The sequence below is a fragment of the Rhea pennata genome, chromosome 11, assembly GCF_028389875.1.
Source record: "Rhea pennata isolate bPtePen1 chromosome 11, bPtePen1.pri, whole genome shotgun sequence".
Lineage (NCBI taxonomy): Eukaryota > Metazoa > Chordata > Aves > Rheiformes > Rheidae > Rhea > Rhea pennata.
The window spans coordinates 19931253-19948163 of NC_084673.1; the positions used below are offsets into that span (position 1 = coordinate 19931253).

The 16911-nt window shown below is 46.8% G+C and overlaps 1 protein-coding gene across 5 annotated transcripts in view; it reads right to left on the reverse strand.

Annotated features, from left to right (window-relative positions):
- Nucleotides 1-82: 82 nt before the first annotated feature.
- Nucleotides 83-16911, reverse strand: part of CAPN6 (calpain 6) — a 78439-nt gene continuing 61610 nt past the window's right edge. For 4 of the 5 annotated variants that reach the window (XM_062584433.1, XM_062584435.1, XM_062584434.1 and 1 more), the window contains 2 exons: nt 10266-10402; nt 83-8774 (listed from right to left, as the gene is read on the reverse strand). In XM_062584433.1, the coding sequence (XP_062440417.1) occupies nt 8592-8774; nt 10266-10402 (320 nt within the window). In that variant the 3' untranslated portion in view covers nt 83-8591. The remainder of the gene's footprint in view (nt 8775-10265; nt 10403-16911) is intronic. The other variant, XR_009959554.1, reaches the window with a different exon arrangement.

A 16911-nucleotide genomic window follows, 5' to 3' on the forward strand; every position in this document is an offset into this window, starting at 1 on the left:
AGGGCTGTCCTCGATTTGTAAAGCGTTAATCTGAGTGAAATGTGTTTGTATTCCATGTGAGAAGTAAAGAAACAAGTGGCAGTTTCTGTTTGCCAGCATAGCTTTTATTTTCTCCTGCCCTCAAAGGAACAGACAGCCGTCCTTCAAAAGGAAAGCACTTTCTTGTGGCACATGTTTGCTGGACATACGATAGAAACGCTTATGCTGCCAGATCACACTTTTGATTTATTGTTTTCCCCTGTTTGTTTTCTGTAGCTGTTAAAGATTTCAGCACTTTTCCTGTCTCTGCTTTTCAAAAGAACTTCCTGAAATTAAACAGAGATGAAAGATAGGAAATCAAGTAGAAGCATCTTTTTTTTTTTTTTCTGAGTAGTGTATGCTGCAGCATGCAAAATATTGTTGGCACTGGCTTTTTTTAAACATAGCTGCTTTAAAAAGAGGCCTTAATTTTTATTTTATTAAATAGCATATTTATTTTTCTTGCATCTGCAAAAACAGATTTTTTTTTTTCCTTTAAAAAAAAATCTTTTTTTTTTTTTTTTTTTAAATGTTGAAAAGGATCCGACAGAAGTAATCGCTGCCCATGGCTGTTTTTAACAGGGACTGTAATTGCCCAGCTGGACCAACTGGGACCAGCTGTTTTACAACCAGTAGAAAAAAAAAAAAGAAAAAAAACCTGTCGCATCCCTGTTGCTCTTAGCTTGGGACAGTCGCTGGCACTGAAGTCTCAGTCACTAGCTCCTGGCAGGTGGCAGCTGCCTTTATCTCCTCCTGAATTTGAAGGGAAATGGGGAAGAGGAACATTAATGTGAAAAATCAGTCCTGGGATCAGTCCTGGGCGAGACAAGTCTTGTATGTTATTTACAGGCTCAAATAGCAGCATGTTAGGATAGGCACTGCCCTTGCAGAAAGGAAGAAGGTGCAACCATTACTATAAAATCTCTGGAACTGTCTCGGGATTTTTTTTTTTTTTTTTTTTTTTTTGTGCGCTATCCCGGGTTAAACAATTAGTTGCATATATTTTTGGAAGTATTAATTAGGAATAGGCTGTTTCTGTTGCCAAATGCATAGGTAAATGTTGTATACATTTCAAACAAACACATTCATTCCAAAGTTTTAAAAGATTGGTTAACTGTGTTTTTTTCTATTTTATTTTTAAATTTATTAAACAGTTAAAAACAAAAACCCCCAAACCCACCTAGCCAGCGCTTGCCTCCGAGTCCCGTCCCTGCCATGACGTGTGTGGAAGCGGCCTGTCAGCGAGCTGAGGTTTTCCCGTGTTCGGAGACGGCAGCACGGCCGCGGTGAAGGCCGGGAAGCGTGAGCAGCGCGGAGCAGGTTGTTTATGGGGGGGGGGGGGGGGGGGTACAGCGGTGCCGAGCCCCTGCTGCGCCCGGAGACGCGCAGGCAGGCGGGCAGCCCCGCCGGCGCCCTCGGCCTCCGGCTGCGCTCGCGCTCCTTGCTGGGAGGTGCGGCTCACCGCCGTCTCGCCGAGCGGCTGGTTGTGCTGGGGCTCGGGGAGGGCGGCGGCGCCTCCGCGGCTCCCTCGGGCTCTCCCCGCGTCTGCCCCCGAAGAGGAAGCCCGTCGCGTCCCCGCGGGAAGGGCAGCGCCAGCCCTGTCCCCGCGCCCTCCCCGCCTGCCCCGGCCCTTTGGCCGTGTAAGAAACGTCGCGGGGCCCGAGCGCGCGACCGAACATGGCTCCGGGGCTCGGGGCGCCTCCCGGGAAAGACGGAGCCGAGGTGCCGGTTAGCGCACTCAGCCTCCGTTTCGACTGGCGCTCGGGCCGGTAGCTAGCCCTAGTTTTAGCGAGCGGTTTTTAGGAAGCAGGTAAAGGAGCCCCTCTGGGTTTCAAGGGAACTTACTCAAGGCTTCTCTGGCACCTGCAGGCCAGCGGCCTGTCCTGTGCCTGCCCTCGAGCGCGCGGGCTCGTGCCCTTCTCCGGCTGCGCTTGCTGAGCCTGAGCTGCGAGCTGCCCGCCCGTGCCGGGCGGCCTCCGCAGGGCGCCAGCGCCCCTTGCCCTGGAAAAGTAATACATTTTTAATAACCTTGGGAGCGGAGGGCCCTGAGGAAACTGGACTGCTTCCCAGCCGCCCATGCATCGGTTTTCGCAGTGGGCAGGTGCTTCGTGCTGTCGGTGAGCAGCTGCCGGCTCGCGGCTGCTCGTGGCCTGCGCACCGGGGCCTCGTGGCCCGCGAGCGGGTTCTGCTGCGGGAGCATGGCCGGGCCCGGCTGGTCACAGCTCTGAGGGAGGGCATGAACGAGCCGAGCACGAGTACTGCTTGCGTGTCCTCTCGCCGCTGTCCTTCTCATCTTCCTCGGGCTTGGAACAGCTGAAATAGTATTTCTAAATAGAGAAATTGCAGTGGGTGCTGCCTTTCCCGGTCCTGCTCCGTCTCGCGCTGCTTGTGTGAGCGTTCTCCTCCTTCTGCTGCTACCCGAGACCGTGTCCCTGGCTGTGAGAACGCGCTCGAGCGCCTCAGGTCCCTGCTCTCCGAGCTGCCCGCGTGCAGCAGCGGTTCAAATCCGAACGCTCGGCCCGGAGCATGAGTAACCACCTGCGTTGTGCGCACAGCGCGCGAGGCCGGGACGCGACGGCGCCGAGGGCTCCCGGGCCGGCACCACGCTCTTGCGAGCGCGCTGTGTTTCGCTTGCTGAGCCCCGCGGCAGCCGTAGGGATCGGAGGCAGGCGCTGCTGCGGGTGGTGCCCAGCACGCGGGGCCGAGGGCAGCGCTCGCTGCCTGAGCGGGTGGCAGGAGGTTTCCCATCATTATTTTTTTCTCCACTCTCTGGAGTGCAATGCTCTCTGGGTCAGAAGTGGGTCAACATAGCAAATTTGAAACGTGCGCATCTCATGTCTGTGTCTGCAGAGATTTTTGACCTTTGAGCTAAAGATACACCCAGGCAATTGCTTTTTTTGTCACGCTATTTCTATTAGTATTAAGCAGCGCTGCTAAGTCACTGTAGCACATCACCAAGAAAAAGCCCGTTGGCTCGTCAGGTGCAACTCCCGCCCGTCCCGGCTCCCTGCCTCGCAGGGGAGCGAGCTGCTAGTGGTAGGAACCAGGAGCAAAGTCCTGCATCCCCCCCCAGCCCCCCAGCCCCTGGGGAAGAGCAAACCCGACTCCCTGGGTAGGTGCAGAAGTCCGTGAGCACGCGGGAGCGGCCGCGGTGCATGCCGGGGCGCTGCGCTGCCGCCGCTCTGCCTGCAGCCACTGGCCCGCGTTTCGGGGAGAAAGATCTGCAAAAGAATCCTGCAACTCTGAACTGGATCGGGCTCTAACCAACTCCAAACTCCAGTTTAGGCTGAAGCAACTAGCTTACACCTACACTGGTGGCTGCTAGATTTCTTTCTTCAGGGTATCCACACAAAATAAACAGAGGAGGAGCCTATGTTCTCATTGTTTATCAGAAATGTATCTCATTTTTGCTGTACATTCCTTTTTTAGGACGTGTTATCTGTTTAAAAAAAAAAAGCAAAAAGAAAAAAGAAAAAGAAAAAAGATAAAAAATGTGTAGTGAAATTCTTCTGTAACTTTGGATTAAGAGGTAATTATGATCTTCTTTTTAAAAGAGGACTAAGTTATTTACTTTGTAAATGTGCTGATGGCATGGATCCATCTTACTGACCTCAGCATCCTTTTTTTTTTTTTTTTTTTTTTTTAAGATTTTGGGTTTTGTTTCCAATATTAAGTTATTTTAAATTGTGGTTGAAGCAATAGAAAATTGAAATATGGATTGTGCATGACTGTGTCTTGAGTGTAAAAATATTGCAGTTTGAAACTTGGATCTAAAGTATTGCAAATAAAAGTTATAAATACCAATGGACTGTGTGAGTGCAGTTGTTTTTCCTATAGGATGTGCTGGTGCTGTGTGACAAAATAGTGTCAGGCTTGGCTGAAAATACACTACCTTGGATCATCTGCAGAGCCAGAAAGACGTCATCTGCCTGGCTATGGATGCTTTTAGCTTTGACCTCTGCCACTGGAGTATGGTGTCCAAGGCCACCGAAGCAGGACTCACCTGCTGAGCCCTCGTTTGTCCTTTGTTGCAGGAGCTCCTGCTATCTTGCTTCTGCAGAGGAGCCTGACTCCTTTTCACTGCTCCTCAGTTGGGAAAAAAAAATCCACTGAGCACAGTGATTTTTGAGGGGTTTTGTCCATGTTGCTCCATATTTAGCAAAACCCCATGCATCGCCAGATGAATATGGTAAATTACAGAGATGGAGATTAGCTGCACTTCCTGCCCTTACTGGTGCCTCCTAAATCTTTAAGCTGCTTATTGAACACTAGTCACCTGCTTTCGTACTGCTGCTCACAGAAGGCTGGGGTAAGATTGCCCAGCTGACTGCTCAGCAGAGAACCGAACTAAAGGTACGCGGACAGCCTGAGCGCCGGCGCCGGCTTGTCTCCAAGTCCATTGCACCCTGCCGTACTGCCTGCGTGGCCGTGTTGCTGCCTACTAACGACTCTGTCTTAGAGGAGGTCGCTGGTATTTGCTCACAGCAGAGAAGGGCCGGAATTGGGGGCTCTGGCCATGCCAAGCCGGTGACTGCACGCTGCTGCGCATGGCTCCCTCGTGGGTTAACGTCCCAACAGGAGGGGGACTGTCTGCTCCCACAGTGAGACACCTTGTCGCAGCCCAGTTGAGGCTGGCACCTACCTGCATGCCGGGCTCCACTGCCTCCTGCAGCCCTGCCGTGGCACGTGCTGTCACAGCTGGGTGCTGCAGACCCTGTCTACGCAGCTATAGGCCTGCTTCCTCGCTCGCGCTCCCACCAAGCTGCATTGTCCCCTGTGGCCAACACAGCTGGAAAAGCAAGTGCATGGCTGTGGCACCTGGGCTCACCAGACCCCCTCCCCCCCTCCCCCCCTCCCCCAAGCATGCAAGAAAAGCCCAGGAAGGACCTGCCTATACAACCTTTCCAGCAGTTTCACTGCTAAAAACAAACAAAACCACAGCAGCAGCAACCACCAAAGCTCTATGGACCACACAACAGCTCTTCAGGGGATTAGCACCACCACCATGCGCACTACCCACGCTGCTCCACTGCCACAGTGTTGCCACCCCATGAGACGAGATGTCCCTTAGCTGCTCAGGAGGTTTGCACACTTTCTGGGGAGGAGCCAGCAGCAGCTGAAGACCAAAGTCAACTGCTGGACCCTTTCTGCAGCACAGCATTTTCCCCATTCTGAACCCTTGCAAGGGCCGCGGTCCAGGGACGGGCAGGAGAACAACAAAGCTGCATGCTGTGCCTCCTAGGACAGTGCCATATCACACTTAATACTGACTTCTTTGGAGTAAACAAGACTTTTGGCCTTTTTTAAATTGGTGTAGTTACATTACAGTCAGTATGAGCAATGCTGACGTGGCACTGGTGAAGAGCCAGCTGTTTTCCCCAGAAGCTGCAGGAGATGAGAACATAATTCTCAGAGCGCAAATGCTTGCCAGAGCCTAGGGCACCATTAAGATTTGAGAAACATCCTCTGCCCTCACCCTGGTCCCCAGTCAATAGCTGGCACTACGGGAGGCAGCTTGTCTACCCTGCAGCCATCCTGCAGGGCATCTCTCCCAGCCCTGACCACATTAGATTGAATCCGCCGAGCACAACACACGCTATTATGCCCACCAAAAGTGAGGGCCGGGTGCGCCAGAGGAGCAAATCAGTGACAGCCTAAGACCGACCAGGAGGAGTCATTTGGCTTCTTGGAGCCCACCCTGGTAGAGGGAGAAGGGAGATCTGTGACAGGCAATGGGACTGGGAATGCAAAAGTGAGGAGAAAACCTGGGCTTTGCTGGAATGAACAGCCAAAACTGGGGAGAATAGGGCTGGATAACAGGTCCGGATTATGCCATAAAAGACGGGTAGTCACCTTATCCTCTAAGACACTGCTGCTGTTTCCCTCAGCTGCAGGACGCAAATGAAGACCTACGAGAAAAATGGATGATTAAGGCAGTGAAGAGAGACCAGAACTGTGTCCTAGCTGTGCCACATGATCTCTGCTGGCCAGATCGGGTTCCCTGTGCTTGGCATGACCCCTACCATCTCCTCCTTTACCTGCTAGGGCCATGGCTGAGATGCCCAGTTAACACAAATGACTCCTAAAAAGCTGCTGCTGTAGAGCCCAGAGACAGGGAGAGTCCGAGCGTGGAGCCTTGCTCGGTGCCTGGGCAGCAGACAACGGGGAGGGGCACAGAAAGCTGGAGAGGGTGCAAGGCTAGGGAGCACAGAACGGTGCTCCCTTTCCTCACCGCAGCAGCACCGGCGCAGCAGCCGCCCCGAGGGCCCGCCGGCCCCACACTGCGGGGAGCGAACCGGGGCGACAGATCCAACCCACGTAACTATGACAGCCTAAATAAAAACCAGCCAGGGGACGCTCGCAGCGGCGAGGCGCGACGGCTTTGTGCGCCGGAGAACGCTGCGGCAGGGGGGTGCATGCCTCGGGCCTCCCGCGGGCCATGGCGCTTGTCAGCGGGGAAGCGGCCCAGCTGGGCTGGCTGCTCGCTCCCGCTGGCCGTGACCGTCTTCAGGCTAAACGCTGACCCGAATCCATCAGCTGGTCCAGCCAGCCCCACCGCACGAGGACGAGCCCCTGGAGAGAGGCCTGTCCGAGAAGGGGGCTACGCAACATGCCCATCTCCGCTCAGCCTCGGCACGCTCTCCCGCACGCCCCACCGTCCCGCAGCTTGTGCAGTGCGTGGGCAAAGCGAGGCACCCTGGTCTCCTTGCTGGGATACGGCAGCCTAGACAGTTCCCTGCATGGCTTGCTCAAGCTCCAGATCGTATGAGAAACCTTTTTTTTTTTTTTTTTTTCTTTTTAAATGCACTTTACAATTTTATCTCAGAGTTAGCAACTCTGATGCCATGAGTATACAGAGAACAAAATTACATTTGCCTGTGGGGCTGCCAGCTGCGTGTCGTTCACATCTGACGAAGGCTCTCCATGCAAAGGAGGCTCAAGCCCAAGCTCTTTAACAGAGAGCCAGATCTGCGTACTCAGCACACCCAGCTAACCTGATGGCAGTACAGTGTTCATAGCCTTGCATTCCGGCCTCAAAGTGTCAGGAAATCATTTTTCTCCCTCAGATTCAGTGCTTCCGAAGCCCTAAGAAAACTTCAAAATCTTTTGTGAAAACATCAATTCTACCAAGGGCCATTTTATAGACTATAAAAATGCATAAAATGGCTGAGATGGTATAGGTACAAAGAAATCAAACTTTTCTGTCTAAATGAAAGAATGGTCAAAATGGTCAGCTCCTAGCTTCACTCTCAAAATCAGAACGTGTAACTTGGAAAACACCATGTCTGAGGGATCGAACACTGTAAGCCTCTTACACTACCACAACCACTACAGCTTGACAACACAGAAACATCTGCTATGAGAAAATCCTTCCGCTGGGTTATGTGCAAAAGTTATAAGGAAGTTTTTATCTGAATCCTGCCTTGAAGGAAATCTGAAACAATGCCTGTCCTGCATCACATCCAAGTTAAACTTCATTGAGCACTTCTGCTCTATCAGCTGTAAACTAATGCAAAACTTGGAGACAGAAAACCAAGGCACAGCATCTTTGCTTTACAAATCCACCCCTGTCATGAGGTGGCTATGTCCTCTTTCAGTCTGGTGCTACCAATCAATGAGCCAAAGGGAGCGTTATTGCATTTGAGCATCAAGCTGATTAAAGAAAGCCTCCTTGGCAATGGGGCTCCCATCACCGAGTCTGTCCTCTGGGCAAAGCCACAGCTGAACTGAGGTGCCTTTCCTCCAGCCAGAGATACCAACTTGAGTCATCAGCTTGGGTTAGGGAATACAATAATCTGAAAGTCAATCTGAGATCAGTTACATGGGCAAAGCTCTCACTGGCTGTTGTGTTCAAATAGGGACTGCAAGAGCCAGCGCTATTTTTATGTTGCCACGGCGTACCTAGTTTTGTGATTATGAATAACTGAACTACTTAGGTAATGACATTTTAGCTGAGGCATAGAAACATCTGATCTGTAGCAATAACAGTGAAATTCCTCAAAATGGTTCTAAAAATATATGGAAGAGAAATTCCTGTCAAATCTCAAAGAAATCTCCCTCACCGATGCAGTCCAGCAGCAGACAAAGACCGAGCCACGCAAGTCCACCACGTGCCCTCCACCCCACCAGCCTGCTGGTACGTCACCCTGGAGATGCATCCATCCTGCCTGCCTCCACTCCTGCTGTTGAGAAATTATAACTGTGTGTGGGGAACCTGCAAGAACAGTCAACACACATGCTTCCAGCTTCCGTGTCGCGAGCTATGCAAGATGGTCATGTTTTAACGAGCTTAGCTGCTGACATTTAGTTTGGCCCATCTTCTACTGTTTGCTGTATCAGCTGCACATATGTTTGTGTGTATATGGATATATATATATGTGTGTGTGTGTGTGTTTCCCACCCCCAAATCTCTCTTCCCCATTATCCACGATAACATGGAGAGTTACTTTTTCTTTTTTAAAGTGATTATGATTATATGCAACCTTTGCTCCCAAGTCATTCACACAGAAAGCACAGACAAGCCCCTCTGCTGCGAGGTGACAGCTCTGTCTGGCTCTGCAGGGCTTTGGTATTCATAGCTCCACGAGGTCATCGCTGGAAAAAACCTTGATGGTGATGCGACCTGGCACCTCGTCTGCTTCTCGGCTGCCTCTCCCTTGGAGCTGCAGAGTCTGCTGTTCTCTGGGGTCAGCAGGTGAAGCTGCCAGCAGCGCCTGTCCAAGGAACTGGTCACACAAGACATTGCTGTTCCAGACCTAGAGACAAGAGAGCAGAAATAACTGCAGCTGAAGCAGCACTTCTCTTTCACACTCCACTTGAAAGGGCTGTGGCAGAGGAGGGTCACTCCCATTAACCCCTGGCAATGGCAGAGAGGAGGGGGCACACATCTAAATGCGGCTAATTGTCCTGAGCCCATAGGGGGATTCTAGATTTGCATGCTCATTGGCATACACTATGCAAATAAGGAGGTAAATGCAGCTTTTTGCTTTCTAGGTCACACTCTGCCTAGAAGAGGAATAAAAATTACCTGTATGAGCTCATCAGTAGTAAAAACCTATATGCAATCAGCCTGTCTGTGCCACTCTGCCTGCTTCACACAGGATATGCACTCACCTTTGCAGTATTTTCAGTGTTTTTCCTCTGGCTGTGTTAGAGCCAGGCCCCCTCTGCCACGGCCAGGGACAGCAGGGGCTCTGGAGTCCTTAGATATGTCCTTCCTCACTGCTCAGGGATGGGGGAATACAGCAGTGTCAAGTGAAATGTGTTTGGAGTTTTCTGCTGCTAGTGTCACATGTCAAGTCTTTGATTGTTTGGTCTGTGAAGCTCGTTAGTATCTAACCTTCAATTATTCTGGAAAAGTGAAAGCGTTCGAGTTGCACACGAGAGTGAGGAGCAGTGAGGTCCCACCTGTAAATCCAATCTTTGCTATGGATTAGACAGTAGGTAAATCCTGCACAGGGCAAAGAGACAGACTGCCCTCCAACAGCTATTTTATCAGCTCCCTCTAATTCATAACATAACACACAATTCATGTGATCTGTTTGGAGGATAATGCTGGTATCATATTTGTAAGCTATACTATTAGTTCAGAGAAATATTATGGCACAGAAGTTCCTGGTATTGCATTATGTAGTGAACAGTCAGAAATGTAATTCTTCCTACCACACAGTGCTATAAAACCACTTCAATTTCTGGCACTTATGAGCCACAATGAACCAATTCAGAGGTTCACTGTAATATCTTCTCACACTGATGAAGATGACATAGTTCTTATACTTGTCTTATGCTAAATAACTTTGGGTATCAAACTGAAATGCCATCCCACTCGCTCAAAGTTTTCTTTGATTTCCTTGGTCAAAATCTACTCAGTAGTAGCCTTAACTTTGATTTCATTTCAAGGACTGATTCGGGGCAACACTTGGTTTTTCTTTGTCTCTGTTTTCTCAGGTAGCAAACAAGGCAAAAGGTAATTCTGGAAATTCCTTCAAAGCCTAGAGATGGAATAAACTTTCTTATCCCTAAGTGTCATCACTTGCTATTCTGTGGAAAAGACCTGGAGCAGATAATCAGTAGGGCAGTCTAACAGCTTCAGCCATAGCCCAGTAAAGGGAACAGTAATTCTCACACTTTTATCCTGGCTATCAGTCTTGTGAAGGAAGAGTTACTATGTGTTAGTCATTTAGACCAGGGATGTATTGTGTTCTGCTACCTGTCTCTGACAGCCCACCCAGCACAGCTCATCTCACCTGGACAACGATGGGAGCATCAATGTTCTTTCTGTAGAAAATCACTTGCGTGTCAAAGATGGCATTGGTAGTATCTTGCTGAACAGCAGAGCGCACTTGTTGGTTCTCACACTTGATAAGCACATAGGGATCTGCTCCTAAAACACAGTCAGCAGCACAGGTGTTAGGAGACGGAATGGCAGCAGGGAAACCCAGCGGGGACAACCCCCTTGTGTTCCCGGCAGGGCCACTGCTGAGAACCAGAACAGGGAATACCGGAACAGGGCACTGGGCCACTGCATATCCACCAGCAGCTCCCCAGAGGCTCCCAGAGGTGAAATATCTCACTCTTGCTACTGCCAGCTGGTTGCTCAACGGTGGAAGCCGAGCACTGTTTGCTGTGAAACCAGCTTGATCCCAGCCCTGCCCATGGACATGGCACTCACTACGCATGCATAATCTGTACAGGGCTATGCCTGTTTGCACCTAAAAGGCCCTCAAGGCACTTTGCAGGAAATAATGGAAATCTCTGCAGCAAACTTCACACCCACAGGGCACTTTGGTGCCAAGGAGATTATGGAAAAGATGCAGATCACACCCTAATGCCATGAATACCCAGGACTTGAGCTAATGGCAATATCTAATACTGCTCAAAAGGCCGCCATGAGGCCTCTCTCCATGCTTTGATGGGTGTCACCATCTCAGGTCCTCTTGCAATACATTCTCCTGGCTTATGCAACAGAAAGACTTCAAAGTGAAACACTACATTCCTGACACTGCTCGAGTCTCAAAAGCCAAAATGCGTCTCTGTGTGTATGTTATCAGGTAGTTCTCAGCTCAGAATGGAAGGTCAAAAGAATTCATCATCCCCAATTCCTACAGAAGACAGGCTGGAAAGGAACAGAACTGCTTTTGGATCACTGAAGGCACACCTCAGGGCTCAGCGTTAGACTTCTGAGTTGGAGAATGCATTCTGATATGAGTATTAACGGTTAGGATGGTAATTTTCAACAGGCAGAAGCATCTGAAAGCCAGAAAATAAAATACTGCCAAAATGTAAAACATTTTATAGGAACACGTAGGTTTCAATAACATTTTCTGTGGGAAACTGTCAAAGCAAATCCTCACCAGTTTCTCACCTCATTCCCATGAACATGAGACAATTACCTTGATTCTTTCATTTTGGTTAACGCCATTTTAAAGTTTATATTATCATAACACACTTGTATCCATTACAGGTCCTAGTTTGTATTTTAGATTACACTTTAATCATAAACAAATTAAATGCTTTGTACACACTGATTCAACATTCTAGAAAAGTTTTGCTGTTTTCAGATTGAATATTTTCAGTTCATGACAAATGTTGAAGGTTTCTTTCCACAGCAAAGTTGTGAGGCCATTTTGGGAACACCTGCCTTCATCTTGAATGGAATGGACCATTCCATTTTATAAGTAACTTTTAATTAAACACAGGCAGTATCATTTTTTTTATATTTCAACTCAGCTATTTCTGTCCATTCCTATTGTCAATGGCAGCATCCCTAGTAAAGAGAGTTCTCTCTACTTTTTAATATAAGGATTTTTAAGAAGTCCACTGAATCTGCCTAAGTCAGACTCCAGCGACCATTGCTTATATATATTTTGTCATGATCTACTTGAAAATGTCACAACTGGATGACAGCCATAAGATAGCATAATTTTAAGGCAGCTTTCATTTTTTAACAATTCATACGTGATAAGATTTTCCTCAAACACCTCACTCAGCTCCAGGATTGGATACCAACATTTTACACAAACAAATCCCATAACAGCTACATCCAAAGCAGAAGGAGCCACTTCCACTTATGAGAAAGAAACAGATTTTTCCATCTGCTGCACTGTGATTAGACCTGGCCAGACACTAAATAAGCTTGTTACCCTGACAACGTATCACACTTTCTGTAGCAGGTAGCAATTGGCTTTTCTGGTAGACATTACTTTCTGTGTCACTGAATGTGTGGATTTAGCTCTGGGGCAGGAGGCTGCGCCATGCTGTGTGATAAGTGATGGAAGAGCTCCTCCCTTTGCAGAGAGATTTGGAAAACGGATCTGAGTAAAATGGGGTCTTGCATGTAATAGTGTCAACTACTTTGGCCTTAGGCAAACACCAAAGCAACATCCGATCATTAACAGTAATCAAGAGATACAGGGCATAAGAAGGGGTGGGGGAAAGACACACAGCTTTCAGTGTCAACAAACATATCTTTTGGACCAAGGAGCAGATGATGAAGGAGGCTTGCTGAGTCAAAGAAAAGAAAGGCTAGTATTGGAAAGAAAGAGATTCAAATTCTCAAAAAGAGGGAGAAAAAAAACCGAAAGATTCAGGAGGAAGATGAAAGGTATCCACACAGCAAGATTTCATGATGGCATTGCAGAAGGGTCAGTTATGTTAGCAGGACCATCGCCCAGCTCCAGGGAGCTCTCCCTTTCCTCCAGAAGCAAAGGAAATGGGAGAGCTGCATATGCGGTGTGAGACAAGAGACACTCTCAGCTGCAGTCAGCTCAGTTCTTTGCAGCTCTGTCTGGTTTATTCACACCTGTACAAAGACAACCTAGGAAGGGCTACTAACATGGAAAATCAGAACCTTAGCCCTGACCATAAGCTGAGAACGAACACCAGGTGTTGCTGCTTTGGCAGTGGAAGAACAACAAGGTTCAGTTCTCAGCCACAAATGACTCAAGCTATGCCTTGAGCACCATGTCCTGTATAAACAGGCGTTTCATCTTGATCTTATGGTCATGCTGTTGCACTGGGGAGTTGAAGGACAGAATATTGCCAAGAAGAAAGTTGAAATCAGTGAAGGCCAAAGAACAGTAATGATAGTTGTGCTAATGTTTCTAAGGCTTAAAGAAATCTATGCACAGTAGTCTAAGGCTTTTTTATTTATGTTTTTGGGGGAGAATTGAGCTAAGGATCTAATATTCACATCTTTTGGTACTGTAGAAAATCAAAAATATTTTCTAGAGAAGATTCTTGAGAAAAGGTTCTTGGAGACATTCCTGAGGATCTTCTCCAGCTAGACTCACCCACTCTCACTGGTATATTGAGAGTTATGGCAAATCCAATCAGTGGAAAAAGAAATGGGCCAAACAGAGCAGATACAGTGCTGAGACATATGAACTGCCCTGACAATTACAACAGAGTAGACTGTTTTGCCTTTTGCAGTTGAGTGCTAGCCTATGTGATGCCTCTAAACTACTCCTGCAATTCAAATAATAGTAAGTGGGAATATTCAAAGTAGCATGAGCAAATCCTCCTCCACCATTTCCTCTCCACTTCCCTTCTCATGCTCTGTCTATTTACAAGCTGCTTTTTGCCCTCTCCTTTCCTTCCGTTTCCCAGACTTCTCCCAGGGCAACTGCCATTAAAGATACCATATATTCAGCTTACCAGCTACGTCATGTGCCAGGTATCACAACACCTAGTTTGAAGAAGAGGCTGCAAAAGGCAATTAAACAAGTGAATTCAACATAAAGTTTCAGTGGAAAGATCTTAAAAATGCAAAAAAATGGTTTAATCTGAAAGATAAGCTGTTAGGAAAAGTGTGACAGCCAGTAGTGAGAGCAATTTTTAGAAAAGACTTGGGAGATGGAGAGAGGAAAAACTCCAAGAGTATAGCACTTCTGTGTCCTTGCAAATCTTCCACCATACTTGGCTCGCATAGCTGGATCAACCTCAGAACAAGCTAACTCAGAAAGAGGGACTTCCAAGAGAAGCCACCGATATACAGATAACATTGCGTGTGGGCAGCTAGACTCATCCATTAACCTTGTCACCAGCAAACCATCCATTCTTTTTTCCAGATAGGACAATGGATTAAAGACAACAGCAAAGAGGAGCTTTCAAATAAACATTTAAAATAGAGATTAAACTACCTTCTTCTGGAAGGCAGCAGGGTCCTGATGACAACCAGACCATGAGTGCCAGGCTGCCTGCAATTGCTAGGCAATCTTCATTTTCTTCCCTCTCTCCCTTGCCTTTTCTTTTTTTTTCTTTCCTTTTTTTTTTTTTTTTTTTTTTTTAGTTGCTCTGAAATCTGTGCTAAGCACACCTCTCAGATAGCAGTGATGGGCTTATGTGATGAACAGTGCAGTCAGGTTTAAACTCCCTCCCATCTAAGCTTAAGGAGTATCAAAAATTGTATCTCTGTTCAGGCTCTCTTTGTAGGACAATCTTCCCTTCTACAAGTGTACACTCCAGTGTCAGAGTTTGGAGATACCACAGCCAGTGCTTTCAAGACAGATTTTGTCAGAGAGATATAGTGAGGTGTTTCAGTTCTCAGAAGCCTCAGAAACAATCACATTCTCCTTCTTTATCACCAGTTTCACACTACACTAAAGGATGATATTGATGCCCTCAACAAAACCAGGTAGGTGGCTAGACAACAGGGTATTCAGCTGATGCACGACAGAGACCAAGAATAAGAAAAGTAGCAGCTTGGCTCAAGAGCTGAGACATTGCAGATCAGCAAGTGAAGGATAAATGAACTCAGAGTCAGAAAATTCCTGTGAAATGCAACGGGAATAACCAGACCTAGCAGCTCATATGGAAGACAAGCTCCCATCAAACGCCATACCAGAAGATGTACGCCATACCCATGGGTGAAGCCCTCTTCTAAGCAGCATGAGAAAACAGTTACTTAATCTACGTATTTTCTCCTTGAATAAACATATTGACTCTGCCTAACCTAAGAGGAAACCTCTATTTGTCACTCCATATGGGTATTGCTGGGTAGCCTCTTCTCTCTTCTCACAGTATTGATCAGACTGGAGACTGCTGTTGACTTGTAAGTTTAGTTCACACCAATAAATGCTGGGTGAGCAGCAGGTAAGGTAGGTATTCTGGTAACTGCCCATGGAACTTTGAGGTCTAAATTCACTTCTGAGAAAGCTGGTTTGATACCCACACAGAAATCAGTCTTTCCAAACATCTAGCACCTATTTCTCCTTGAGATAAACGTGGGAGAGGTTCCTGATGTGGATCCAGAGAAGCCAGAGAGGAGACAACGACAACGAGCTGCATTCTTTTACAATAGTATTAAGGAACAACACCTAAATATGGGATATTTAATGTCCCTGTACACATTGATTTCTGATGTACATTTATGGCCCAATCATATAGCGTGCTTCAGGAAATTTTTATAGCAGGCCTTTTAATCTACTCAAAAAACAAAAGGTGGGAAACAAGTGCCACATCCAGCTTTTTGTTAGCAAAAACGGACTGTAGCATCAATCAGGAGCTTGGCCAAACATCCCACTGAGGTACCCTCTGAAGGCAGAGTGCCACTTCATGGGCGTTATCCTTGTCATTGCACAGCTTGATTTGATTCTGTAGCACAAATGTCAGCAGTGCACATTTGACTTCACGTATTTTTTTAAAAAACATATATCCAACTCTCCCTACTTGATGCATCTCAAGATTTTCTTAGCATTCTCCAAGAAAATCTCTGACCTTGTCCTCTGAGTTGGAGATACATCTAGGAAAAGGAAAAGAAATGCTAATTAAAAAAACCCAAAAAATCAAATAGGGATTTCACAGGAGAATTCAAGATAATAGTGAAGCTACTGGAGTGAGATAAGTCAGCTTTCCTCTATTGCTCTCTGAATAAATAAGATTTGGGACTACAAGCTAAAAGAGATTAAAGCTTTTTAGTAAAAGCTTTAGGTCAACCCAAAAGGAAAATACTTTAACTTTCCTGGTCAAGTTTTCTTCAAAGTCAATCAATAAGATTCATTTAGGGTTCGTGTTCAAATCCCTTTATGTTTTTAAGAAATTTAAAAATGACACATTGTTTCACAAACAAAAATGAAAGCACTTCAGAAACAAATTGACATTGACAATTAGACTGATTTTTCTAAATATTTCATCAGCCACTAGATAAATCCAATGCAAATTCATAAACAGTATTACTTTACAATTTGACTCAAATCTGCATTTTTCAGCAGACAAAATTTCAAGCAGAAATTTTGCTTAGCTTTAAACAGAAAATCTGTGTGTCTGTTTCCTGTATAAAGCTCTTCCCACAATAGAGTATCTTCATTTTTTTCAGGGTAATTGTCAGCTAAACACCAAGTGCTCAGAATGGAGAAATTTGCTATTCAACCTGAATATGTCACATTAGCATGGGTGTCCTTAAGGTATTTTGGGCTAAGCTAAAGGAGGAATCTCTATTACTCATTGATTTTAAGTCCCATTTGTAGATTCCTGATGGTCTGCATCACAACACACCAAATCCCACAACACTTTCTGAGTTGGAGCCTGTTCTTTGGCGGCAGCAGGCAACTAACTGTTTTGAAGGATTTTGTCATGACTGCAATTGTGTAAGGATTGTGAAACACTAAGGGTGGAGAACTGGCTTTTATTGTTTTGCTGCAGGGAATGTGAGAGGATAACGTTTATGGAATTTAAAAGGGGAACAAAAAACATAAAATAAAAATAACCTTCACAGCGTAAGATCAAGAACATACTGCCTCTTTTCAAATCACTGCTCTGCTATTCTTGTCACGAGTTGCCCCTTCAGACTCACCCATCCACCCTGCCTTTCTGAGAACATGGAGCCATTCTACTTGTTTGAGATCTAAGTGGTCACTGTTGTTAAAGAAAAGTGCCAAGAAAAATGAACTGAAA